We start from the raw sequence: 22,396 nt of genomic DNA on the forward strand, positions 1-22,396 counted from the left end.
TATCCATCATAAAAGTGCATCTGTCCATCATAAAAGTGCATCTGTCCATCATAAAAGTGCATCTGTCCATCATAAAAGTGCATCTGTCCATCATAAAAGTACATCTATCCATCATAAAAGTGCATCTGTCCATCATAGAAGTACATCTATCCATCATAGAAGTGCATCTATCATCATAAAAGTGCATCTATCATCATAAAAGTGCATCTATCATCATAAAAGTGCATCTATCCATCATAAAAGTGCATCTGTCCATCATAAAAGTGCATCTGTCCATCATAAAAGTGCATCTATCATCATAAAAGTGCATCTATCATCATAAAAGTGCATTTATCCATCATAAAAGTGCATCTGTCCATCATAAAAGTACATCTATCCATCATAAAAGTGCATCTGTCCATCATAAAAGTGCATCTGTCCATCATAAAAGTGCATCTATCATCATAATAGTGCATCTGTCCATCATAAAAGTGCATCTGTCCATCATAAAAGTGCATCTGTCCATCATAAAAGTGCATCTGTCCATCATAAAAGTGCATCTATCATCATATTAGTGCATCTATCCATCATAAAAGTGCATCTATCCATCATAAAAGTGCATCTATCCATCATAAAAGTGCATCTATCATCATAAAAGTGCATCTATCCATCATAAAAGTGCATCTGTCCATCATAAAAGTGCATCTGTCCATCATAAAAGTGCATCTATCCATCATAAAAGTGTCAATCATAATAGTGCATCTATCCATCATAAAAGTGCATCCATCCATCATAGAAGTGCATCTATCCATCATAAAAGTGCATCTGTCCATCATAAAAGTGTATCTATCATCATAAAAGTGCATCTATCCATCATAAAAGTGCATCTGTCCATCATAATAGTGCATCTATCCATCATAAAAGTGCATATGTCCTTCATAAAAGTGCATCTATCCATCATAAAAGTGCATCTATCCATCATAAAAGTGTATCTATCCATCATAAAAGTGCATCTATCCATCATAAAGTGCATCTATCATCATAAAAGTGCATATATCCATCATAAAAGTGTATCTATCCATCATAAAAGTGTATCTATCCATCATAAAAGTGCATCTATCGATCATAAAGTGCATCTATCATCATTAAAGTTTATCTATCCATCATAAAAGTGCATCTATCCATCATAAAAGTGTATCTATCCATCATAAAAGTGCATCTATCGATCATAAAGTGCATCTATCATCATTAAAGTTTATCTATCCATCATAAAAGTGCATCTATCCATCATAAAAGTGCATCTATCGATCATAAAGTGCATCTATCATCATTAAAGTGCATCCATCCATCATAGAAGTGCATCTATCCATCATAAAAGTGCATATGTCAATCATAATAGTGCATCTATCCATCATAAAAGTGCATCTATCCATCATAAAAGTGCATCTATCCATCATAAAAGTGCATCCATCCATCATAGAAGTGCATCTATCCATCATAAAAGTGCATCCATCCATCATAGAAGTGCATCTGTCCATCATAAAAGTGCAGCTGTCCATCATAAAAGTGTATCTATCCATCATAAAAGTGCATCCATCCATCATAGAAGTGCATCTGTCCATCATAAAAGTGCATGTGTCCATCATAAAAGTGCATCTGTCCATCATAAAAGTGCATCTATCATCATAAAAGTGCAGCTGTCCATCATAAAAGTGCATCTGTCCATCATAAAAGTGCATCTGTCCATCATAAAAGTGCATCTATCCATCATAAAAGTGCAGCAGTCCATCATAAAAGTGCATCTGTCCATCATAAAAGTGCATCTGTCCATCATAAAAGTGCATCTATCATCATAAAAGTGCAGCAGTCCATCATAAAGTGCATCTATCATCATTAAAGTGCATCTATCCATCATAAAAGTGCATCTATCCATCATAAAAGTGCATCTATCATCATTAAAGTTTATCTATCCATCATAAAGTGCATCTATCATCATTAAAGTGCATCTATCCATCATAAAAGTGCATATGTCAATCATAATAGTGCATCTATCCATCATAAAAGTGCATCTATCATCATAAAAGTGCATCTATCCATCATAAAAGTGCATCTATCCATCATAAAAGTGCATCTATCCATCATAAAAGTGCATCCATCCATCATAGAAGTGCATCTATCCATCATAAAAGTGCATCCATCCATCATAGAAGTGCATCTGTCCATCATAAAAGTGCAGCTGTCCATCATAAAAGTGTATCTATCCATCATAAAAGTGCATCTATCCATCATAAAAGTGCATCCATCCATCATAGAAGTGCATCTGTCCATCATAAAAGTGCATGTGTCCATCATAAAAGTGCATCTGTCCATCATAAAAGTGCATCTATCATCATAAAAGTGCAGCTGTCCATCATAAAAGTGCATCTGTCCATCATAAAAGTGCATCTGTCCATCATAGAAGTGCATCTGTCCATCATAAAAGTGCATCTATCCATCATAAAAGTGCATCTGTCCATCATAGAAGTGCATCTGTCCATCATAAAAGTGCATCTATCATCATAGAAGTGCATCTATCATCATAAAAGTGCATCTGTCCATCATAAAAGTGCATCTATCCATCATAAAAGTGCATCTATCATCATAAAAGTGCATCTATCCATCATAAAAGTGCATCTATCATCATAAAAGTGCATCTGTCCATCATACAAGTGCATCTATCCATCATAAAAGTGCATCTATCATCATAAAAGTGCATCTATCCATCATAAAAGTGCATCTGTCCATCATAAAAGTGCATCTGTCCATCATAAAAGTGCATCTATCATCATAAAAGTGCATCTATCCATCATAAAAGTGCATCTATCCATCATAAAAGTGCATCTGTCCATCATAAAAGTGCATCTGTCCATCATAAAAGTGCATCTGTCCATCATAAAAGTGCATCTGTCCATCATAAAAGTGCATCTATCCATCATAAAAGTGCATCTATCATCATAAAAGTGCATCTATCCATCATAAAAGTGCATCTATCCATCATAAAAGTGCATCTGTCCATCATAAAAGTGCATCTGTCCATCATAAAAGTGCATCTGTCCATCATAAAAGTACATCTATCCATCATAAAAGTGCATCTGTCCATCATAGAAGTACATCTATCCATCATAGAAGTGCATCTATCATCATAAAAGTGCATCTATCATCATAAAAGTGCATCTATCATCATAAAAGTGCATATGTCCTTCATAAAAGTGCATCTATCCATCATAAAAGTGCATCTATCCATCATAAAAGTGTATCTATCCATCATAAAAGTGCATCTATCCATCATAAAGTGCATCTATCATCATAAAAGTGCATATATCCATCATAAAAGTGCATCTATCCATCATAAAAGTGCATCTATCCATCATAAAAGTGTATCTATCCATCATAAAAGTGCATCTATCGATCATAAAGTGCATCTATCATCATTAAAGTTTATCTATCCATCATAAAAGTGCATCTATCGATCATAAAGTGCATCTATCATCATTAAAGTGCATCTGTCCATCATAAAAGTGCATATGTCAATCATAATAGTGCATCTATCCATCATAAAAGTGCATCTATCCATCATAAAAGTGCATCTATCCATCATAAAAGTGCATCCATCCATCATAGAAGTGCATCTATCCATCATAAAAGTGCATCCATCCATCATAGAAGTGCATCTGTCCATCATAAAAGTGCAGCTGTCCATCATAAAAGTGTATCTATCCATCATAAAAGTGCATCCATCCATCATAGAAGTGCATCTGTCCATCATAAAAGTGCATGTGTCCATCATAAAAGTGCATCTGTCCATCATAAAAGTGCATCTATCATCATAAAAGTGCAGCTGTCCATCATAAAAGTGCATCTGTCCATCATAAAAGTGCATCTGTCCATCATAAAAGTGCATCTGTCCATCATAGAAGTGCATCTATCATCATTAAAGTTTATCTATCCATCATAAAGTGCATCTATCATCATTAAAGTGCATCTATCCATCATAAAAGTGCATATGTCAATCATAATAGTGCATCTATCCATCATAAAAGTGCATCTATCCATCATAAAAGTGCATCTATCCATCATAAAAGTGCATCCATCCATCATAGAAGTGCATCTATCCATCATAAAAGTGCATCCATCCATCATAGAAGTGCATCTGTCCATCATAAAAGTGCAGCTGTCCATCATAAAAGTGTATCTATCCATCATAAAAGTGCATCTATCCATCATAAAAGTGCATCCATCCATCATAGAAGTGCATCTGTCCATCATAAAAGTGCATGTGTCCATCATAAAAGTGCATCTGTCCATCATAAAAGTGCATCTATCATCATAAAAGTGCAGCTGTCCATCATAAAAGTGCATCTGTCCATCATAAAAGTGCATCTGTCCATCATAGAAGTGCATCTGTCCATCATAAAAGTGCATCTATCCATCATAAAAGTGCATGTGTCCATCATAGAAGTGCATCTGTCCATCATAAAAGTGCATCTATCATCATAGAAGTGCATCTATCATCATAAAAGTGCATCTGTCCATCATAAAAGTGCATCTATCCATCATAAAAGTGCATCTATCATCATAAAAGTGCATCTATCCATCATAAAAGTGCATCTGTCCATCATAGAAGTACATCTATCCATCATAGAAGTGCATCTATCATCATAAAAGTGCATCTATCATCATAAAAGTGCATCTATCATCATAAAAGTGCATCTATCCATCATAAAAGTGCATCTGTCCATCATAAAAGTGCATCTGTCCATCATAAAAGTGCATCTATCATCATAAAAGTGCATCTATCATCATAAAAGTGCATTTATCCATCATAAAAGTGCATCTGTCCATCATAAAAGTACATCTATCCATCATAAAAGTGCATCTGTCCATCATAAAAGTGCATCTGTCCATCATAAAAGTGCATCTATCATCATAATAGTGCATCTGTCCATCATAAAAGTGCATCTGTCCATCATAAAAGTGCATCTGTCCATCATAAAAGTGCATCTGTCCATCATAAAAGTGCATCTATCATCATATTAGTGCATCTATCCATCATAAAAGTGCATCTATCCATCATAAAAGTGCATCTATCCATCATAAAAGTGCATCTATCATCATAAAAGTGCATCTATCCATCATAAAAGTGCATCTGTCCATCATAAAAGTGCATCTGTCCATCATAAAAGTGCATCTATCCATCATAAAAGTGTCAATCATAATAGTGCATCTATCCATCATAAAAGTGCATCCATCCATCATAGAAGTGCATCTATCCATCATAAAAGTGCATCTGTCCATCATAAAAGTGTATCTATCATCATAAAAGTGCATCTATCCATCATAAAAGTGCATCTGTCCATCATAATAGTGCATCTATCCATCATAAAAGTGCATATGTCCTTCATAAAAGTGCATCTATCCATCATAAAAGTGCATCTATCCATCATAAAAGTGTATCTATCCATCATAAAAGTGCATCTATCCATCATAAAGTGCATCTATCATCATAAAAGTGCATATATCCATCATAAAAGTGTATCTATCCATCATAAAAGTGTATCTATCCATCATAAAAGTGCATCTATCGATCATAAAGTGCATCTATCATCATTAAAGTTTATCTATCCATCATAAAAGTGCATCTATCCATCATAAAAGTGTATCTATCCATCATAAAAGTGCATCTATCGATCATAAAGTGCATCTATCATCATTAAAGTTTATCTATCCATCATAAAAGTGCATCTATCCATCATAAAAGTGCATCTATCGATCATAAAGTGCATCTATCATCATTAAAGTGCATCCATCCATCATAGAAGTGCATCTATCCATCATAAAAGTGCATATGTCAATCATAATAGTGCATCTATCCATCATAAAAGTGCATCTATCCATCATAAAAGTGCATCTATCCATCATAAAAGTGCATCCATCCATCATAGAAGTGCATCTATCCATCATAAAAGTGCATCCATCCATCATAGAAGTGCATCTGTCCATCATAAAAGTGCAGCTGTCCATCATAAAAGTGTATCTATCCATCATAAAAGTGCATCCATCCATCATAGAAGTGCATCTGTCCATCATAAAAGTGCATGTGTCCATCATAAAAGTGCATCTGTCCATCATAAAAGTGCATCTATCATCATAAAAGTGCAGCTGTCCATCATAAAAGTGCATCTGTCCATCATAAAAGTGCATCTGTCCATCATAAAAGTGCATCTATCCATCATAAAAGTGCAGCAGTCCATCATAAAAGTGCATCTGTCCATCATAAAAGTGCATCTGTCCATCATAAAAGTGCATCTATCATCATAAAAGTGCAGCAGTCCATCATAAAGTGCATCTATCATCATTAAAGTGCATCTATCCATCATAAAAGTGCATCTATCCATCATAAAAGTGCATCTATCATCATTAAAGTTTATCTATCCATCATAAAGTGCATCTATCATCATTAAAGTGCATCTATCCATCATAAAAGTGCATATGTCAATCATAATAGTGCATCTATCCATCATAAAAGTGCATCTATCATCATAAAAGTGCATCTATCCATCATAAAAGTGCATCTATCCATCATAAAAGTGCATCTATCCATCATAAAAGTGCATCCATCCATCATAGAAGTGCATCTATCCATCATAAAAGTGCATCCATCCATCATAGAAGTGCATCTGTCCATCATAAAAGTGCAGCTGTCCATCATAAAAGTGTATCTATCCATCATAAAAGTGCATCTATCCATCATAAAAGTGCATCCATCCATCATAGAAGTGCATCTGTCCATCATAAAAGTGCATGTGTCCATCATAAAAGTGCATCTGTCCATCATAAAAGTGCATCTATCATCATAAAAGTGCAGCTGTCCATCATAAAAGTGCATCTGTCCATCATAAAAGTGCATCTGTCCATCATAGAAGTGCATCTGTCCATCATAAAAGTGCATCTATCCATCATAAAAGTGCATCTGTCCATCATAGAAGTGCATCTGTCCATCATAAAAGTGCATCTATCATCATAGAAGTGCATCTATCATCATAAAAGTGCATCTGTCCATCATAAAAGTGCATCTATCCATCATAAAAGTGCATCTATCATCATAAAAGTGCATCTATCCATCATAAAAGTGCATCTATCATCATAAAAGTGCATCTGTCCATCATACAAGTGCATCTATCCATCATAAAAGTGCATCTATCATCATAAAAGTGCATCTATCCATCATAAAAGTGCATCTGTCCATCATAAAAGTGCATCTGTCCATCATAAAAGTGCATCTATCATCATAAAAGTGCATCTATCCATCATAAAAGTGCATCTATCCATCATAAAAGTGCATCTGTCCATCATAAAAGTGCATCTGTCCATCATAAAAGTGCATCTGTCCATCATAAAAGTGCATCTGTCCATCATAAAAGTGCATCTATCCATCATAAAAGTGCATCTATCATCATAAAAGTGCATCTATCCATCATAAAAGTGCATCTATCCATCATAAAAGTGCATCTGTCCATCATAAAAGTGCATCTGTCCATCATAAAAGTGCATCTGTCCATCATAAAAGTACATCTATCCATCATAAAAGTGCATCTGTCCATCATAGAAGTACATCTATCCATCATAGAAGTGCATCTATCATCATAAAAGTGCATCTATCATCATAAAAGTGCATCTATCATCATAAAAGTGCATATGTCCTTCATAAAAGTGCATCTATCCATCATAAAAGTGCATCTATCCATCATAAAAGTGTATCTATCCATCATAAAAGTGCATCTATCCATCATAAAGTGCATCTATCATCATAAAAGTGCATATATCCATCATAAAAGTGCATCTATCCATCATAAAAGTGCATCTATCCATCATAAAAGTGTATCTATCCATCATAAAAGTGCATCTATCGATCATAAAGTGCATCTATCATCATTAAAGTTTATCTATCCATCATAAAAGTGCATCTATCGATCATAAAGTGCATCTATCATCATTAAAGTGCATCTGTCCATCATAAAAGTGCATATGTCAATCATAATAGTGCATCTATCCATCATAAAAGTGCATCTATCCATCATAAAAGTGCATCTATCCATCATAAAAGTGCATCCATCCATCATAGAAGTGCATCTATCCATCATAAAAGTGCATCCATCCATCATAGAAGTGCATCTGTCCATCATAAAAGTGCAGCTGTCCATCATAAAAGTGTATCTATCCATCATAAAAGTGCATCCATCCATCATAGAAGTGCATCTGTCCATCATAAAAGTGCATGTGTCCATCATAAAAGTGCATCTGTCCATCATAAAAGTGCATCTATCATCATAAAAGTGCAGCTGTCCATCATAAAAGTGCATCTGTCCATCATAAAAGTGCATCTGTCCATCATAAAAGTGCATCTGTCCATCATAGAAGTGCATCTATCATCATTAAAGTTTATCTATCCATCATAAAGTGCATCTATCATCATTAAAGTGCATCTATCCATCATAAAAGTGCATATGTCAATCATAATAGTGCATCTATCCATCATAAAAGTGCATCTATCCATCATAAAAGTGCATCTATCCATCATAAAAGTGCATCCATCCATCATAGAAGTGCATCTATCCATCATAAAAGTGCATCCATCCATCATAGAAGTGCATCTGTCCATCATAAAAGTGCAGCTGTCCATCATAAAAGTGTATCTATCCATCATAAAAGTGCATCTATCCATCATAAAAGTGCATCCATCCATCATAGAAGTGCATCTGTCCATCATAAAAGTGCATGTGTCCATCATAAAAGTGCATCTGTCCATCATAAAAGTGCATCTATCATCATAAAAGTGCAGCTGTCCATCATAAAAGTGCATCTGTCCATCATAAAAGTGCATCTGTCCATCATAGAAGTGCATCTGTCCATCATAAAAGTGCATCTATCCATCATAAAAGTGCATGTGTCCATCATAGAAGTGCATCTGTCCATCATAAAAGTGCATCTATCATCATAGAAGTGCATCTATCATCATAAAAGTGCATCTGTCCATCATAAAAGTGCATCTATCCATCATAAAAGTGCATCTATCATCATAAAAGTGCATCTATCCATCATAAAAGTGCATCTATCATCATAAAAGTGCATCTGTCCATCATACAAGTGCATCTATCCATCATAAAAGTGCATCTATCATCATAAAAGTGCATCTATCCATCATAAAAGTGCATCTATCCATCATAAAAGTGCATCTGTCCATCATAAAAGTGCATCTGTCCATCATAAAAGTGCATCTGTCCATCATAAAAGTGCATCTGTCCATCATAAAAGTGCATCTATCCATCATAAAAGTGCATCTATCATCATAAAAGTGCATCTATCCATCATAAAAGTGCATCTATCCATCATAAAAGTGCATCTGTCCATCATAAAAGTGCATCTGTCCATCATAAAAGTGCATCTGTCCATCATAAAAGTGCATCTGTCCATCATAAAAGTACATCTATCCATCATAAAAGTGCATCTGTCCATCATAGAAGTACATCTATCCATCATAGAAGTGCATCTATCATCATAAAAGTGCATCTATCATCATAAAAGTGCATCTATCATCATAAAAGTGCATCTATCCATCATAAAAGTGCATCTGTCCATCATAAAAGTGCATCTGTCCATCATAAAAGTGCATCTATCATCATAATAGTGCATCTGTCCATCATAAAAGTGCATCTGTCCATCATAAAAGTGCATCTGTCCATCATAAAAGTGCATCTGTCCATCATAAAAGTGCATCTATCATCATATTAGTGCATCTATCCATCATAAAAGTGCATCTATCCATCATAAAAGTGCATCTATCCATCATAAAAGTGCATCTATCATCATAAAAGTGCATCTATCCATCATAAAAGTGCATCTATCCATCATAAAAGTGCATCTGTCCATCATAAAAGTGCATCTATCCATCATAAAAGTGCATCTGTCCATCATAAAAGTGCATCTGTTCATCATAAAAGTGCATCTATCCATCATAAAAGTGTCAATCATAATAGTGCATCTATCCATCATAAAAGTGCATCCATCCATCATAGAAGTGCATCTATCCATCATAAAAGTGCATCTGTCCATCATAAAAGTGTATCTATCATCATAAAAGTGCATCTATCCATCATAAAAGTGCATCTGTCCATCATAATAGTGCATCTATCCATCATAAAAGTGCATATGTCCTTCATAAAAGTGCATCTATCCATCATAAAAGTGCATCTATCCATCATAAAAGTGTATCTATCCATCATAAAAGTGCATCTATCCATCATAAAGTGCATCTATCATCATAAAAGTGCATATATCCATCATAAAAGTGCATCTATCCATCATAAAAGTGCATCTATCCATCATAAAAGTGTATCTATCCATCATAAAAGTGCATATATCCATCATAAAAGTGCATCTATCGATCATAAAGTGCATCTATCATCATTAAAGTTTATCTATCCATCATAAAAGTGCATCTATCGATCATAAAGTGCATCTATCATCATTAAAGTGCATCTGTCCATCATAAAAGTGCATCTATCCATCATAAAAGTGCATCTATCCATCATAAAAGTGCATCCATCCATCATAGAAGTGCATCTGTCCATCATAAAAGTGCAGCTGTCCATCATAAAAGTGTATCTATCCATCATAAAAGTGCATCTATCCATCATAAAAGTGCATCCATCCATCTTAGAAGTGCATCTGTCCATCATAAAAGTGCATGTGTCCATCATAAAAGTGCATCTGTCCATCATAAAAGTGCATCTATCCATCATAAAAGTGCATCTATCCATCATAAAAGTGCATCCATCCATCTTAGAAGTGCAGCTGTCCATCATAAAAGTGCATCTGTCCATCATAAAAGTGCATCTGTCCATCATAAAAGTGCATCTGTCCATCATAGAAGTGCATCTGTCCATCATAAAAGTGCATCTGTCCATCATAAAAGTGCATCTATCATCATAGAAGTGCATCTATCATCATAAAAGTGCATCTGTCCATCATAAAAGTGCATCTATCCATCATAAAAGTGCATCTATCATCATAAAAGTGCATCTATCCATCATAAAAGTGCATCTATCATCATAGAAGTGCATCTATCATCATAAAAGTGCATCTGTCCATCAAAAAAGTGCATCTATCCATCATAAAAGTGCATCTATCATCATAAAAGTGCATCTATCATCATAATAGTGCATCTGTCCATCATAAAAGTACATCTATCCATCATAAAAGTGCATCTGTCCATCATAGAAGTACATCTATCCATCATAGAAGTGCATCTATCATCATAAAAGTGCATCTATCATCATAAAAGTGCATCTATCATCATAAAAGTGCATCTGTCCATCATAAAAGTGCATCTGTCCATCATAAAAGTGCATCTGTCCATCATAAAAGTGCATCTATCATCATAAAAGTGCATCTATCATCATAAAAGTGCATTTATCCATCATAAAAGTGCATCTGTCCATCATAAAAGTACATCTATCCATCATAAAAGTGCATCTGTCCATCATAAAAGTGCATCTTTCCATCATAAAAGTGCATCTATCATCATAATAGTGCATCTGTCCATCATAAAAGTGCATCTGTCCATCATAGAAGTGCATCTATCATCATAAAAGTGCATCTATCATCATAAAAGTGCATCTGTCCATCATAAAAGTACATCTATCCATCATAAAAGTGCATCTATCCATCATAAAAGTGCATCTGTCCATCATAAAAGTACATCTATCATCATAATAGTGCATCTGTCCATCATAAAAGTGCATCTATCCATCATAAAAGTGCATCTATCATCATAATAGTGCATCTGTCCATCATAAAAGTGCATCTGTCCATCATAGAAGTGCATCTATCATCATAAAAGTGCATCTATCATCATAAAAGTGCATCTGTCCATCATAAAAGTGCATCTATCCATCATAAAAGTGCATCTGTCCATCATAAAAGTGCATCTGTCCATCATAAAAGTGCATCCGTCCATCATAAAAGTGCATCTATCATCATAAAAGTGCATCTATCATCATAAAAGTGCATCTGTCCATCATAAAAGTGCATCTATCCATCATAAAAGTGCATCTGTCCATCATAAAAGTGCATCTGTCCATCATAAAAGTGCATCCGTCCATCATAAAAGTGCATCTATCCATCATTAAAGTGCATCTGTCCATCATAAAAGTGCATCTATCCATCATAAAAGTGCATCTATCCATCATAAAAGTGCATCCATCCATCATAGAAGTGCATCTGTCCATCATAAAAGTGCAGCTGTCCATCATAAAAGTGTATCTATCCATCATAAAAGTGCATCTATCCATCATAAAAGTGCATCCATCCATCTTAGAAGTGCATCTGTCCATCATAAAAGTGCATGTGTCCATCATAAAAGTGCATCTGTCCATCATAAAAGTGCATCTATCCATCATAAAAGTGCATCTATCCATCATAAAAGTGCATCCATCCATCTTAGAAGTGCAGCTGTCCATCATAAAAGTGCATCTGTCCATCATAAAAGTGCATCTGTCCATCATAAAAGTGCATCTGTCCATCATAGAAGTGCATCTGTCCATCATAAAAGTGCATCTGTCCATCATAAAAGTGCATCTATCATCATAGAAGTGCATCTATCATCATAAAAGTGCATCTGTCCATCATAAAAGTGCATCTATCCATCATAAAAGTGCATCTATCATCATAAAAGTGCATCTATCCATCATAAAAGTGCATCTATCATCATAGAAGTGCATCTATCATCATAAAAGTGCATCTGTCCATCATAAAAGTGCATCTATCCATCATAAAAGTGCATCTATCATCATAAAAGTGCATCTATCATCATAATAGTGCATCTGTCCATCATAAAAGTACATCTATCCATCATAAAAGTGCATCTGTCCATCATAGAAGTACATCTATCCATCATAGAAGTGCATCTATCATCATAAAAGTGCATCTATCATCATAAAAGTGCATCTATCATCATAAAAGTGCATCTATCATCATAAAAGTGCATTTATCCATCATAAAAGTGCATCTGTCCATCATAAAAGTACATCTATCCATCATAAAAGTGCATCTGTCCATCATAAAAGTGCATCTTTCCATCATAAAAGTGCATCTATCATCATAATAGTGCATCTGTCCATCATAAAAGTGCATCTGTCCATCATAGAAGTGCATCTATCATCATAAAAGTGCATCTATCATCATAAAAGTGCATCTGTCCATCATAAAAGTACATCTATCCATCATAAAAGTGCATCTATCCATCATAAAAGTGCATCTGTCCATCATAAAAGTACATCTATCATCATAATAGTGCATCTGTCCATCATAAAAGTGCATCTATCATCATAATAGTGCATCTGTCCATCATAAAAGTGCATCTGTCCATCATAGAAGTGCATCTATCATCATAAAAGTGCATCTATCATCATAAAAGTGCATCTGTCCATCATAAAAGTGCATCTATCCATCATAAAAGTGCATCTGTCCATCATAAAAGTGCATCTGTCCATCATAAAAGTGCATCCGTCCATCATAAAAGTGCATCTATCCATCATAAAAGTGCATCTGTCCATCATAAAAGTGCATCTGTCCATCATAAAAGTGCATCCGTCCATCATAAAAGTGCATCCGTCCATCATAAAAGTGCATCTATCATCATAAAAGTGCATCTGTCCATCATAGAAGTGCATCTATCATCATAAAAGTGCATCTATCATCATAAAAGTGCATCTGTCCATCATAAAAGTGCATCTATCCATCATAAAAGTGCATCTGTCCATCATAAAAGTGCATCTGTCCATCATAAAAGTGCATCCGTCCATCATAAAAGTGCATCTATCCATCATAAAAGTGCATCTGTCCATCATAAAAGTGCATCTGTCCATCATAAAAGTGCATCCGTCCATCATAAAAGTGCATCCGTCCATCATAAAAGTGCATCTGTCCATCATAAAAGTGCATCCGTCCATCATAATAGTGCATCTATCCATCATAAAAGTGCATCTGTCCATCATAGAAGTGCATCTATCATCATAAAAGTGCATCTATCATCATAAATGTGCATCTGTCCATCATAAAAGTGCATCTATCCATCATAAAAGTGCATCTGTCCATCATAAAAGTGCATCTGTCCATCATAAAAGTGCATCCGTCCATCATAAAAGTGCATCTGTCCATCATAAAAGTGCATCTGTCCATCATAAAAGTGCATCCGTCCATCATAAAAGTGCATCCGTCCATCATAAAAGTGCATCCGTCCATCATAAAAGTGCATCTATCCATCATAAAAGTGCATCTGTCCATCATAAAAGTGCATCCGTCCATCATAAAAGTGCATCCGTCCATCATAAAAGTGCATCTATCCATCATAAAAGTGCATCTATCCATCATAAAAGTGCATCTATCCATCATAAAAGTGCATCTATCCATCATAAAAGTGCATCTATCCATCATAAAAGTGCATCCGTCCATCATAAAAGTGCACTCCTGCACTAGTTTCTGTCAGTATGTGTGAAGCCAGACGAATGGATGAGAGAATGATGAACTCACCGAAGCCGTGCTTCCCCACTGAATCCAGGGAATAGGCCTCATCCAGAGGAAGGTCAAAGTGAACGCATCTAACAGGAGTGGAGGCCATTTCTCTCTGAAAACACACAAATACTCTCAGACGCTGGACAGAAATACATTTCATCACCAAATATGTACTGTGTATGAGCAGTGCGTGCGTGTTCATCCATGCCTGCAGGTGTTTGCAGATGTGCAGGCAGATCCAGTCGCGGTCGGAGTGTGTGATGAGACACAGCCCTGTGTTTGCGGTGGTGTTGTGCAGGTCACACAGCAGATCGACCGCCTGCCCGCTTCCTTTAGGGCCCAGAAGAGCGTTGAGCTCCTGAGAGCGGATCATCTCGTACGGCGAGTCCTCTGAGACGGGTGCGCTGAGACACACACACACACACACACACACACACACACACACACACACACACACACACACACACACACACACACACACACACACACACACACACACACACACACACACACACACACACACACACACACACACACACATACGGCAGGTCAGAACACAGCCACAAATATATATTTGACTCACTGGCTCTGACTCTTAAATTAGAGTGAGATTAAAACCGCAGAGATGCAGAAACAGTTAACACTGTAGAGTAGAAATACACAGCATATCTAATCTGGCATATGCAGGTGATCAAAGCCCGTCATCTGCTCAAACTAAGAGAGTCTCACACCGGACTCAGATCTATCAAAGACAAGGCCAGTGATGGACACCTCAGAGGTCAATGCAGATTGTCTCACAGCAGCTTCACAGTGTTAAACAGGAAAATAATGCAACAGAATCGTATTCAGCTGTACAGCCACTCTGGAGAAAACGGTGATGTCATCAGTTAATTTTATAATTATCATACAGTGACATCATACAGTGAGATCAGTAATTTAGTTTATATGGTTAATTTAGTTTACTAGTTAGATTTATTTGGATATTTAGTTGAACATTTAGTGTCCCCAACTGAGCAAGCCAAGCCAGAGGAAACAGTGGCAAGAACCAAAACCCCATCAGGAGCAGAATGGAGGAAAATAAACCTTGGAGAAACCAGGCTCAGTCGGGGGGGCAGTTCTCCTCTGGCCAATTAACAAACAGCATATGATTATTATTCTTACAACTTATGTTAGTAAACCTCGGGATAAACAGAGAGACTAACATTAGCGTAGATGCCATTCTTCTGATGATGTCACGAGTACATCAGGTGTTATGGGAAGTGTTCCCGGTTCCGGCTGACCTAGTTAATGCAGCCTAACAATCATTTCATTGAAAAAGTGTTTTATGTGTATGCCACAGTAAAGAGATGTGTTTTTAGTCTAGATTTAAACTGACAGAGTGTGTCTGCTTCCTGAACAATGCTAGGTAGACTGTTCCAGAGTTTAGGTGCTAAATAGGAAAAGGATCGAGCTGCAGTTGATTTGGATATTCTCGGTATGATCAACTGGCCAGAGTTTAGAGAGCGCAGTAGACATGATGGAGTATAATGTGTTAAGAGCTCGCTCAAGTATTGGGGTGTGTAACGGAAAATGTAATGATACAAGGGGATTAAAACATTATGCATGAAATGTTATCGATATGCATATATCCATACAAAAGAATCATTATGTTTTGGGTAATGTTCCACGTAGGGCATGTCCTCAGCAGACACGGTGGCTAGTGTGTGACCTTAGAGTTCAGTGGAACTACAGTTCCCTTTCGAGGGAACTCGCACTGCATCGGGACGACGCTTTGGGGGTGCTCCCTTAGCATCAGCGAATCTGAAACCAGAATGCCAACTAGGCCAATCCGATTGGCGTGCGTGATGACGTCATTGTGACGGCATACCCGGAAGTATAAAAGGGGAGCTGGAACGTAATGGCGGTAGTTATTGCTCTTCAGCAAGCGCTATCTGTCAAACTGTCTGTCTATTTACTGTTGTATGTCAGTGAAAGTGTGTGATTGAAATGAAGTGTGAAAAAGTGAGAGAGTTCAAGCAGTGTGTGCATCCTTGCCCTCGCTACATGTCGGGCTCGGATACACACCTGCTGTGTGTGTACTGCCTGGGCGTTCAGCATGCTCGAGCGGCTCTTGAGGGAGCCGCTTGTGAGCATTATGAAAGCTGACGCTCAGAGTGCTCCGCTCTCGGCGTGAGCCCCGTGGATCGGTCCCGCATCCGCCGAGGCGGTGCGGCGAGGCTGGTCATGGGGCTCACGGATGGACTGTCAGCGGGACTGGGACTGCTGAGGCATTTTCCCAGTCTTTGTCTGACAGTTCAGATGTTCTCCTTCCCCGTGTGGAAGCCCGCGCTGCGGCTTCTTCCCCCGGGGCGGAGGACGCGATGTGTGAGAGGTCTGATTCTGAGGAATTAGACGTACTCAGCATCGAGGCAGTCAAAGTCATAAGCACTTCTTAAATATGCAAGATTCCATCCACGCGATTGCTGGGAAAAAAGAAAAAAAAAGGCAGCGCGCAGGTTATGGGTCTGCAATTAATGTGAACACACGCGATCGGTGTGCATGAGATACTGGTTGGCTTAACGGACGAGTCCGTATAGTAAAATAAATCAGTATTTGTCTGATATGGCTGCATTTAAGTCTGAGGATTTAAATGAGATATTATCTGACTCTGAGGAGTTAGATATTCAGTCATTTCAGACCATGTTTCACTGTATTGTGTGACACTGTTTGGCTTTTTTTCTCGAGGGATGAAAGCCAATTGTATTATGACGGCTTGAACCACGTTGCTGAGGCAACGCGGGGTCTATGAGTCCGTATAAATACAATAAAACAGTGTCGTCTGATTAATTACGGCTACATTTAATTTTAAGGAATTAAAATTAAATATAATCTAACTTTGAGGAGTTAGATATTCAGCCTATCATTCAGACTATGTTTCACCTTATTGTGGCTGCATTTAATTCTGAGGAATTAAATTAAAATATTATCTGACTTTGAGGAGTTAGATATATTTTTTATTCAGCCTGTTATTCAGATCAGGTTGCACGGGTTTGGTGATTATGATGGCATTTAATTCCGAGGAATTGAGTGTCATGTTATCCGACTTTGATAAGTTGGATACTTTAAATTCTGTCACCCAAGCGTGTTTAACTTGTGAACTGGATATTCATCTAAGATGGAGCCCTCCTGAAGTTGATGTCGTTCTCGCCGCCTTGTGGCCTGCGGGACACATCAGTTTCAGGCAATTGCTAATCGCAGTGTCCGCTCTAGGGTTGTGGCCCTGTTGAGCTGCTCCCTTAGATGAGGCCCCCTGCTGGCCAGCCCCCTCTCCCGGGTAGGAGCGATCGAGGTCGCCTCCCCTGTGGAGTTTTCGGGAATCGACGCTGTGTTCCCGCCGTCTAGTACGCTTCGGGCCACATCGTTTCCCCGTGCACGCGTGCTGCACCAGCCGCCTCTAGCAAGACTTGCGGTGGTCCAGCAAACGCGTACGCACACCGAAAATCTTCCTCGATTTCGCCCTGCCGGTAAGCCGCTTCAGGGGGTCGGGGAGGAGGCTCGGTTGACACCCAAGACCGGCCTCGAGAGGCTGGTTCCCTTAGCAGATTATCTCGGCGCATGGTTATGCCTCCGAATATATCAGCTTGGGGCCTGCGACTGTAGGAAGGGGCATACAGACTGCAGTCCGGTTACCTTCCCCTGAAGTTCAGTGGGGTGGTCTGGACGGCAGTGGTCCCTGGGCAGGTTCGGGTAATGGAACAGGAAGTTCACTCCCTGTTGGTAAGGAGGCCACAGAATGTGCTCCTCCGCCAGACAGGGAGTCCGGGTTCTACAGCCAGTACTTCATAGTTCCTAAGAGGGATGGCGAGTTGCATCCAACTTTAGACCGGAGGTACTTGAATCGTTCTCTGAGGAGATTCAGATTCAAGATGCTTAGCATTTCCTCCATTGTGATTCAGATCCAGTCTGAGGACTGGTCTGTCACGATGGGTCTGAAGAGGACGCATACTTCCCTGTATCCATCCTTCTGTGTCACAGGAAGTTCCGGAGGTTCGCTTTTTGGGGCAAAGCGTACCAATATCGGGTTCTTCCAGGCGGCCTGGTCTCTAAAATGAAGCTAGGCCACAGCATCACTGTGAAGCAGTTTAAGGTCTGCTGGGGCTCATTGCGGCTGCGTCCAACAGAATATCTCTTGGCCTGCTGCATGAGACCCTTACAGTGGTAGCTGGGAATCAAGGGGTTTTCCTCTGGGGGAAAACCATTCTGTATGATCAGGGTAACGCGCAGATGCCTTCGTTCCCTAGTCATATGGAAGAAACCTTGGTTTCTGTCCCAGGGGCCAGTGTTGGGAGCGTTCTGTTGCCGGGAATCCGTTTCAACAGACGCCTCCCTCACTGGCTGGGACGTGGTTATGGGAAGTAAACCAGGTGGCTTTCCTTGAGGGGAAATCCATTCTGTATGATCAGGGTAACGCGCAGTGGCCTTCGTTCCCTAGTCATATGGAAGAAACCTTGGTTTCTGTCCCAAGGGCCAGTGTTGGGAGCGTTCTGTTGCCGGGAATCCGTTTCAACAGACGCCTCCCTCACTGGCTGGGACGTGGTCATGGCGGCCGCTTTGCGAGAGGTCTGTGGGAGACCAGGCATTTCTCCTGGCACATCTACTGCCTGGAAATGCTGGCGGTCTACAAAGCTCTGAGGAGCTTTTTCCCGGACCTCCGCAGCCACCATGTCCTGATATGGAAGTAAACCAGGTGGCTTTCCTTGAGGGGAAATCCATTCTGTATGATCAGGGTAACGCGCAGTGGCCTTCGTTCCCTAGTCATATGGAAGAAACCTTGGTTTCTGTCCCAAGGGCCAGTGTTGGGAGCGTCCTGTTGCCGGAAATCCGTTTCAACAGACGCCTCCCTCACTGGCTGGGGCGCGGTCATGGACGGCCGCTTTGCGAGGGGCCCATGGGAGGGCCGTCATTCCTCCTGGCACATAAATTGCCTGGAGATGATGGCGGTCTACAAAGCTCTCAGGAGCTTTCTCCCGCACCTCCGCGGCCAGCATGTCCTGGTACGGACAGACAATACGTCTGTCGTAGCGTACATCAACCGCCAGGGGGGACTGAGGTCACGCTTTCTGTACAGGATAGCACGCCGAGTCCTCCTGTGGACCCAAGGGAAACTGTTGTCCATCAGGGCAATGTATGTCCCGGGGGTCCAAAATCAGGGAGCAGACATCCTGTCGAGGCAGGGGCTGAGGCCCGGGGAGTGGCGACTCCACCCAGAGGTGGTGGAGGCCATATGCAAGAGGTTCGGCCCAGTGGAAGTGGATCTGTTTGCGTCTCGAGAGACGTCCCACTGTCCACTGTGGTTTTCCCTCACGCATCCAGCTCCGCTGGGGCTGGATGCCATGGTGCAGACGTGGCCGAGGCTGCGTCTGTACGCATTTCCCCCGATTGCTCTGCTCCCGGGAGTCCTGGAAAGGGTCCGTCGACAGGGGGTCAGTCTACTTCTGGTAGCACCCCGTTGGCCGACTCGAGTTTGGTTCTCGGATATCATAGCTCTGCTAGCAGGTCAGCCGTGGGAGATTCCTCTGAGGAGGGATCTCCTATCTCAGGCGGCGGGTACGATATTTTACCCCCGCCCGGAGATTTGGAACCTGTGGGTCTGGCCCCTGAGGGGACCAGGTTCATAGAGGCTGGCCTATCGGCAGACGTGATAGAGACCTTACTCAGCTCCAGGGCTCCGTCTACGAGGAGACTGTACAGCTTCAAGTGGAATGTATTTTCCACTTGGTGCAGAGAACGTGAGGTGGACCCAGTTAACTGCCCAGTGGCTTCAGTGCTGGAGTTCCTCCAAGATCGTTTCTCTGCAGGGCTTACCCCGTCCACACTCAAGGTGTACGTGGCTGCCATTGCGGCTTTCCACACTCCTTTGGGTGATGGGCCTCTGGGTAGGCACCAGCTGGTTGTACAATTCCTCCGTGGGGCTCGGAGGATGAGGCCTGCGGCTCGGTCCAGAGTTCCAACCTGGGACCTGGCAGTGGTTCTCGAAGGATTGGCTGAGGCCCCCTTCGAACCATTGGAGTCGGCTGGACCGAAGGATCTGACCCTTAAGGTGGCTTTTCTCCTTGCCATTACCTCTCTCAGGAGAGTGGGAGATCTCCAGGCCTTGGCGGTAACGCCGACCTGCCTGGAGTTTGCCCCGGGAGGAGTAAAAGCCATCTTACACCCTAGGCCGGGCTACGTGCCTAAGGTGCCATCAAGGGTGGTCAGGTCATTGGTCCTGCAGGCATTTCATCCTCCGCCTCATGTGACGGCGGAAGAGGGGAGACTTCACCTACTCTGCCCGGTTAGGGCGCTCAGAGTTTATTTGGCGAAGTCTGCACAGTGGAGGAGATCACAACAACTTTTGGTGTGTTTTGGCTCACCTAAGAAGGGATTGCCTGCGTCTACTCAGACAATCAGTAATTGGATTGTCCAGGCGATTACCATGGCCTATCAGGTGCGCAGTTTGCCTTCACCTGTGGCCGTGAGGGCTCATTCCACCAGAGGCATGGCCTCTTCGGTGGCCCTTCTTTCTGGGGTCCCCTTGCAGGATATCTGCGAGACGGCCGGGTGGGCTACCCCACACACTTTTATCAGGTTTTATAGCCTGGATCTCCCTACGACGCCTGGTGCTAGGGTGCTCCAGTCCTAGCTGTGCCCGGTTTCCGGCTTCACACTAGGGCAGGCGCTACCCTTCGGTGTGGCCTAGTGGGTACTCGTTCCCCAAAGCGTCGTCCCGATGCAGTGCGAGTTCCCTCGAAAGGGAACTGCTCGGGTTATGTATATAACCCTTGTTCCCTGAGAAGGGGAACGAGCACTGCATCCCGACGCCACACCTCGGCGCGCCTGGAGCGCATGCTTCAGAGCAATTACTACCGCCATTACGTTCCAGCTCCCCTTTTATACTTCCGGGTATGCCGTCACAATGACGTCATCACGCACGCCAATCGGATTGGCCTAGTTGGCATTCTGGTTTCAGATTCGCTGATGCTAAGGGAGCACCCCCAAAGCGTCGTCCCGATGCAGTGCTCGTTCCCCTTCTCAGGGAACAAGGGTTATATACATAACCCGAGCAGTTTTTTTTATTCGCTTTGGTACTATTTTCACAAGCAAGGTGTACATTTTCGAAACTCATAGTGCTAACATCACAACAGATCATCAAAAGTGCACTTTTTTCAAACATTTCAGCATATTTTCAATTGTGTTAGTACAATACACAAAACCACAAAGTAACATTTTCACTACACAAAATAAGTGTTTCATCTTTATAAATGTTTCATTCACAGAAACTGCCTTTCAAAAAGCTCTTACTATTAAACTTTTGATTTGCATCTCTTCTCGTTCAGTTTAATATATTTGTCTTTTATTTAATCCAACTGATCTTAATGGTTAATCAATGCATCATTTGGTACACCAATAGATTTCTATACATATTGATTATATAGACATAGTTTCTACTTTGTTTGCAATTTCCGAAATGGATAACCATGTGAAATGAATTATTTTTAAATGTTTTGCGATTTATCTTTGATTATAAGGTGTGTGTTTGTGGCCTGGTAAACTCTACATTATGGGGACAAAAAGACGGCAATGTCCTAAATTCTTGTCCTTGCAGGGACATTTTTTTGGTCAAGCTTATAAATCATAGAGAATTAGTTTTTTTTTTTTTTTTTAAATGTAAATGTTTTTAAATGTTTAAATGTAAAAATGCAGAAATGTTTCTTTGATGTGTAGGGTATGACCAATATAAAAATCATAATGTCTATGGAGAGTGGGACAGAAATATTTGCAATTTGTG

At 40.1% G+C, this 22,396-nt stretch overlaps 1 protein-coding gene across 1 annotated transcript in view; it reads right to left on the bottom strand.

Annotated features, from left to right (window-relative positions):
- The window catches only part of LOC307139441 (N-acyl-aromatic-L-amino acid amidohydrolase (carboxylate-forming) B-like), a gene marked incomplete at both ends in the record, with an annotated part of 73,391 nt that overhangs the window by 16,237 nt on the left and 34,758 nt on the right, over window positions 1-22,396 (bottom strand). The window contains 2 exons of the mRNA XM_079838436.1: window positions 14,608-14,701; window positions 14,798-14,993. Of these exons, the coding sequence (XP_079694562.1) occupies window positions 14,608-14,701; window positions 14,798-14,993 (290 nt within the window). The remainder of the gene's footprint in view (window positions 1-14,607; window positions 14,702-14,797; window positions 14,994-22,396) is intronic.

This window comes from Gobio gobio (assembly GCF_949357685.1).
Source record: "Gobio gobio genome assembly, chromosome: 2".
Taxonomy (NCBI): domain Eukaryota; kingdom Metazoa; phylum Chordata; class Actinopteri; order Cypriniformes; family Gobionidae; genus Gobio; species Gobio gobio.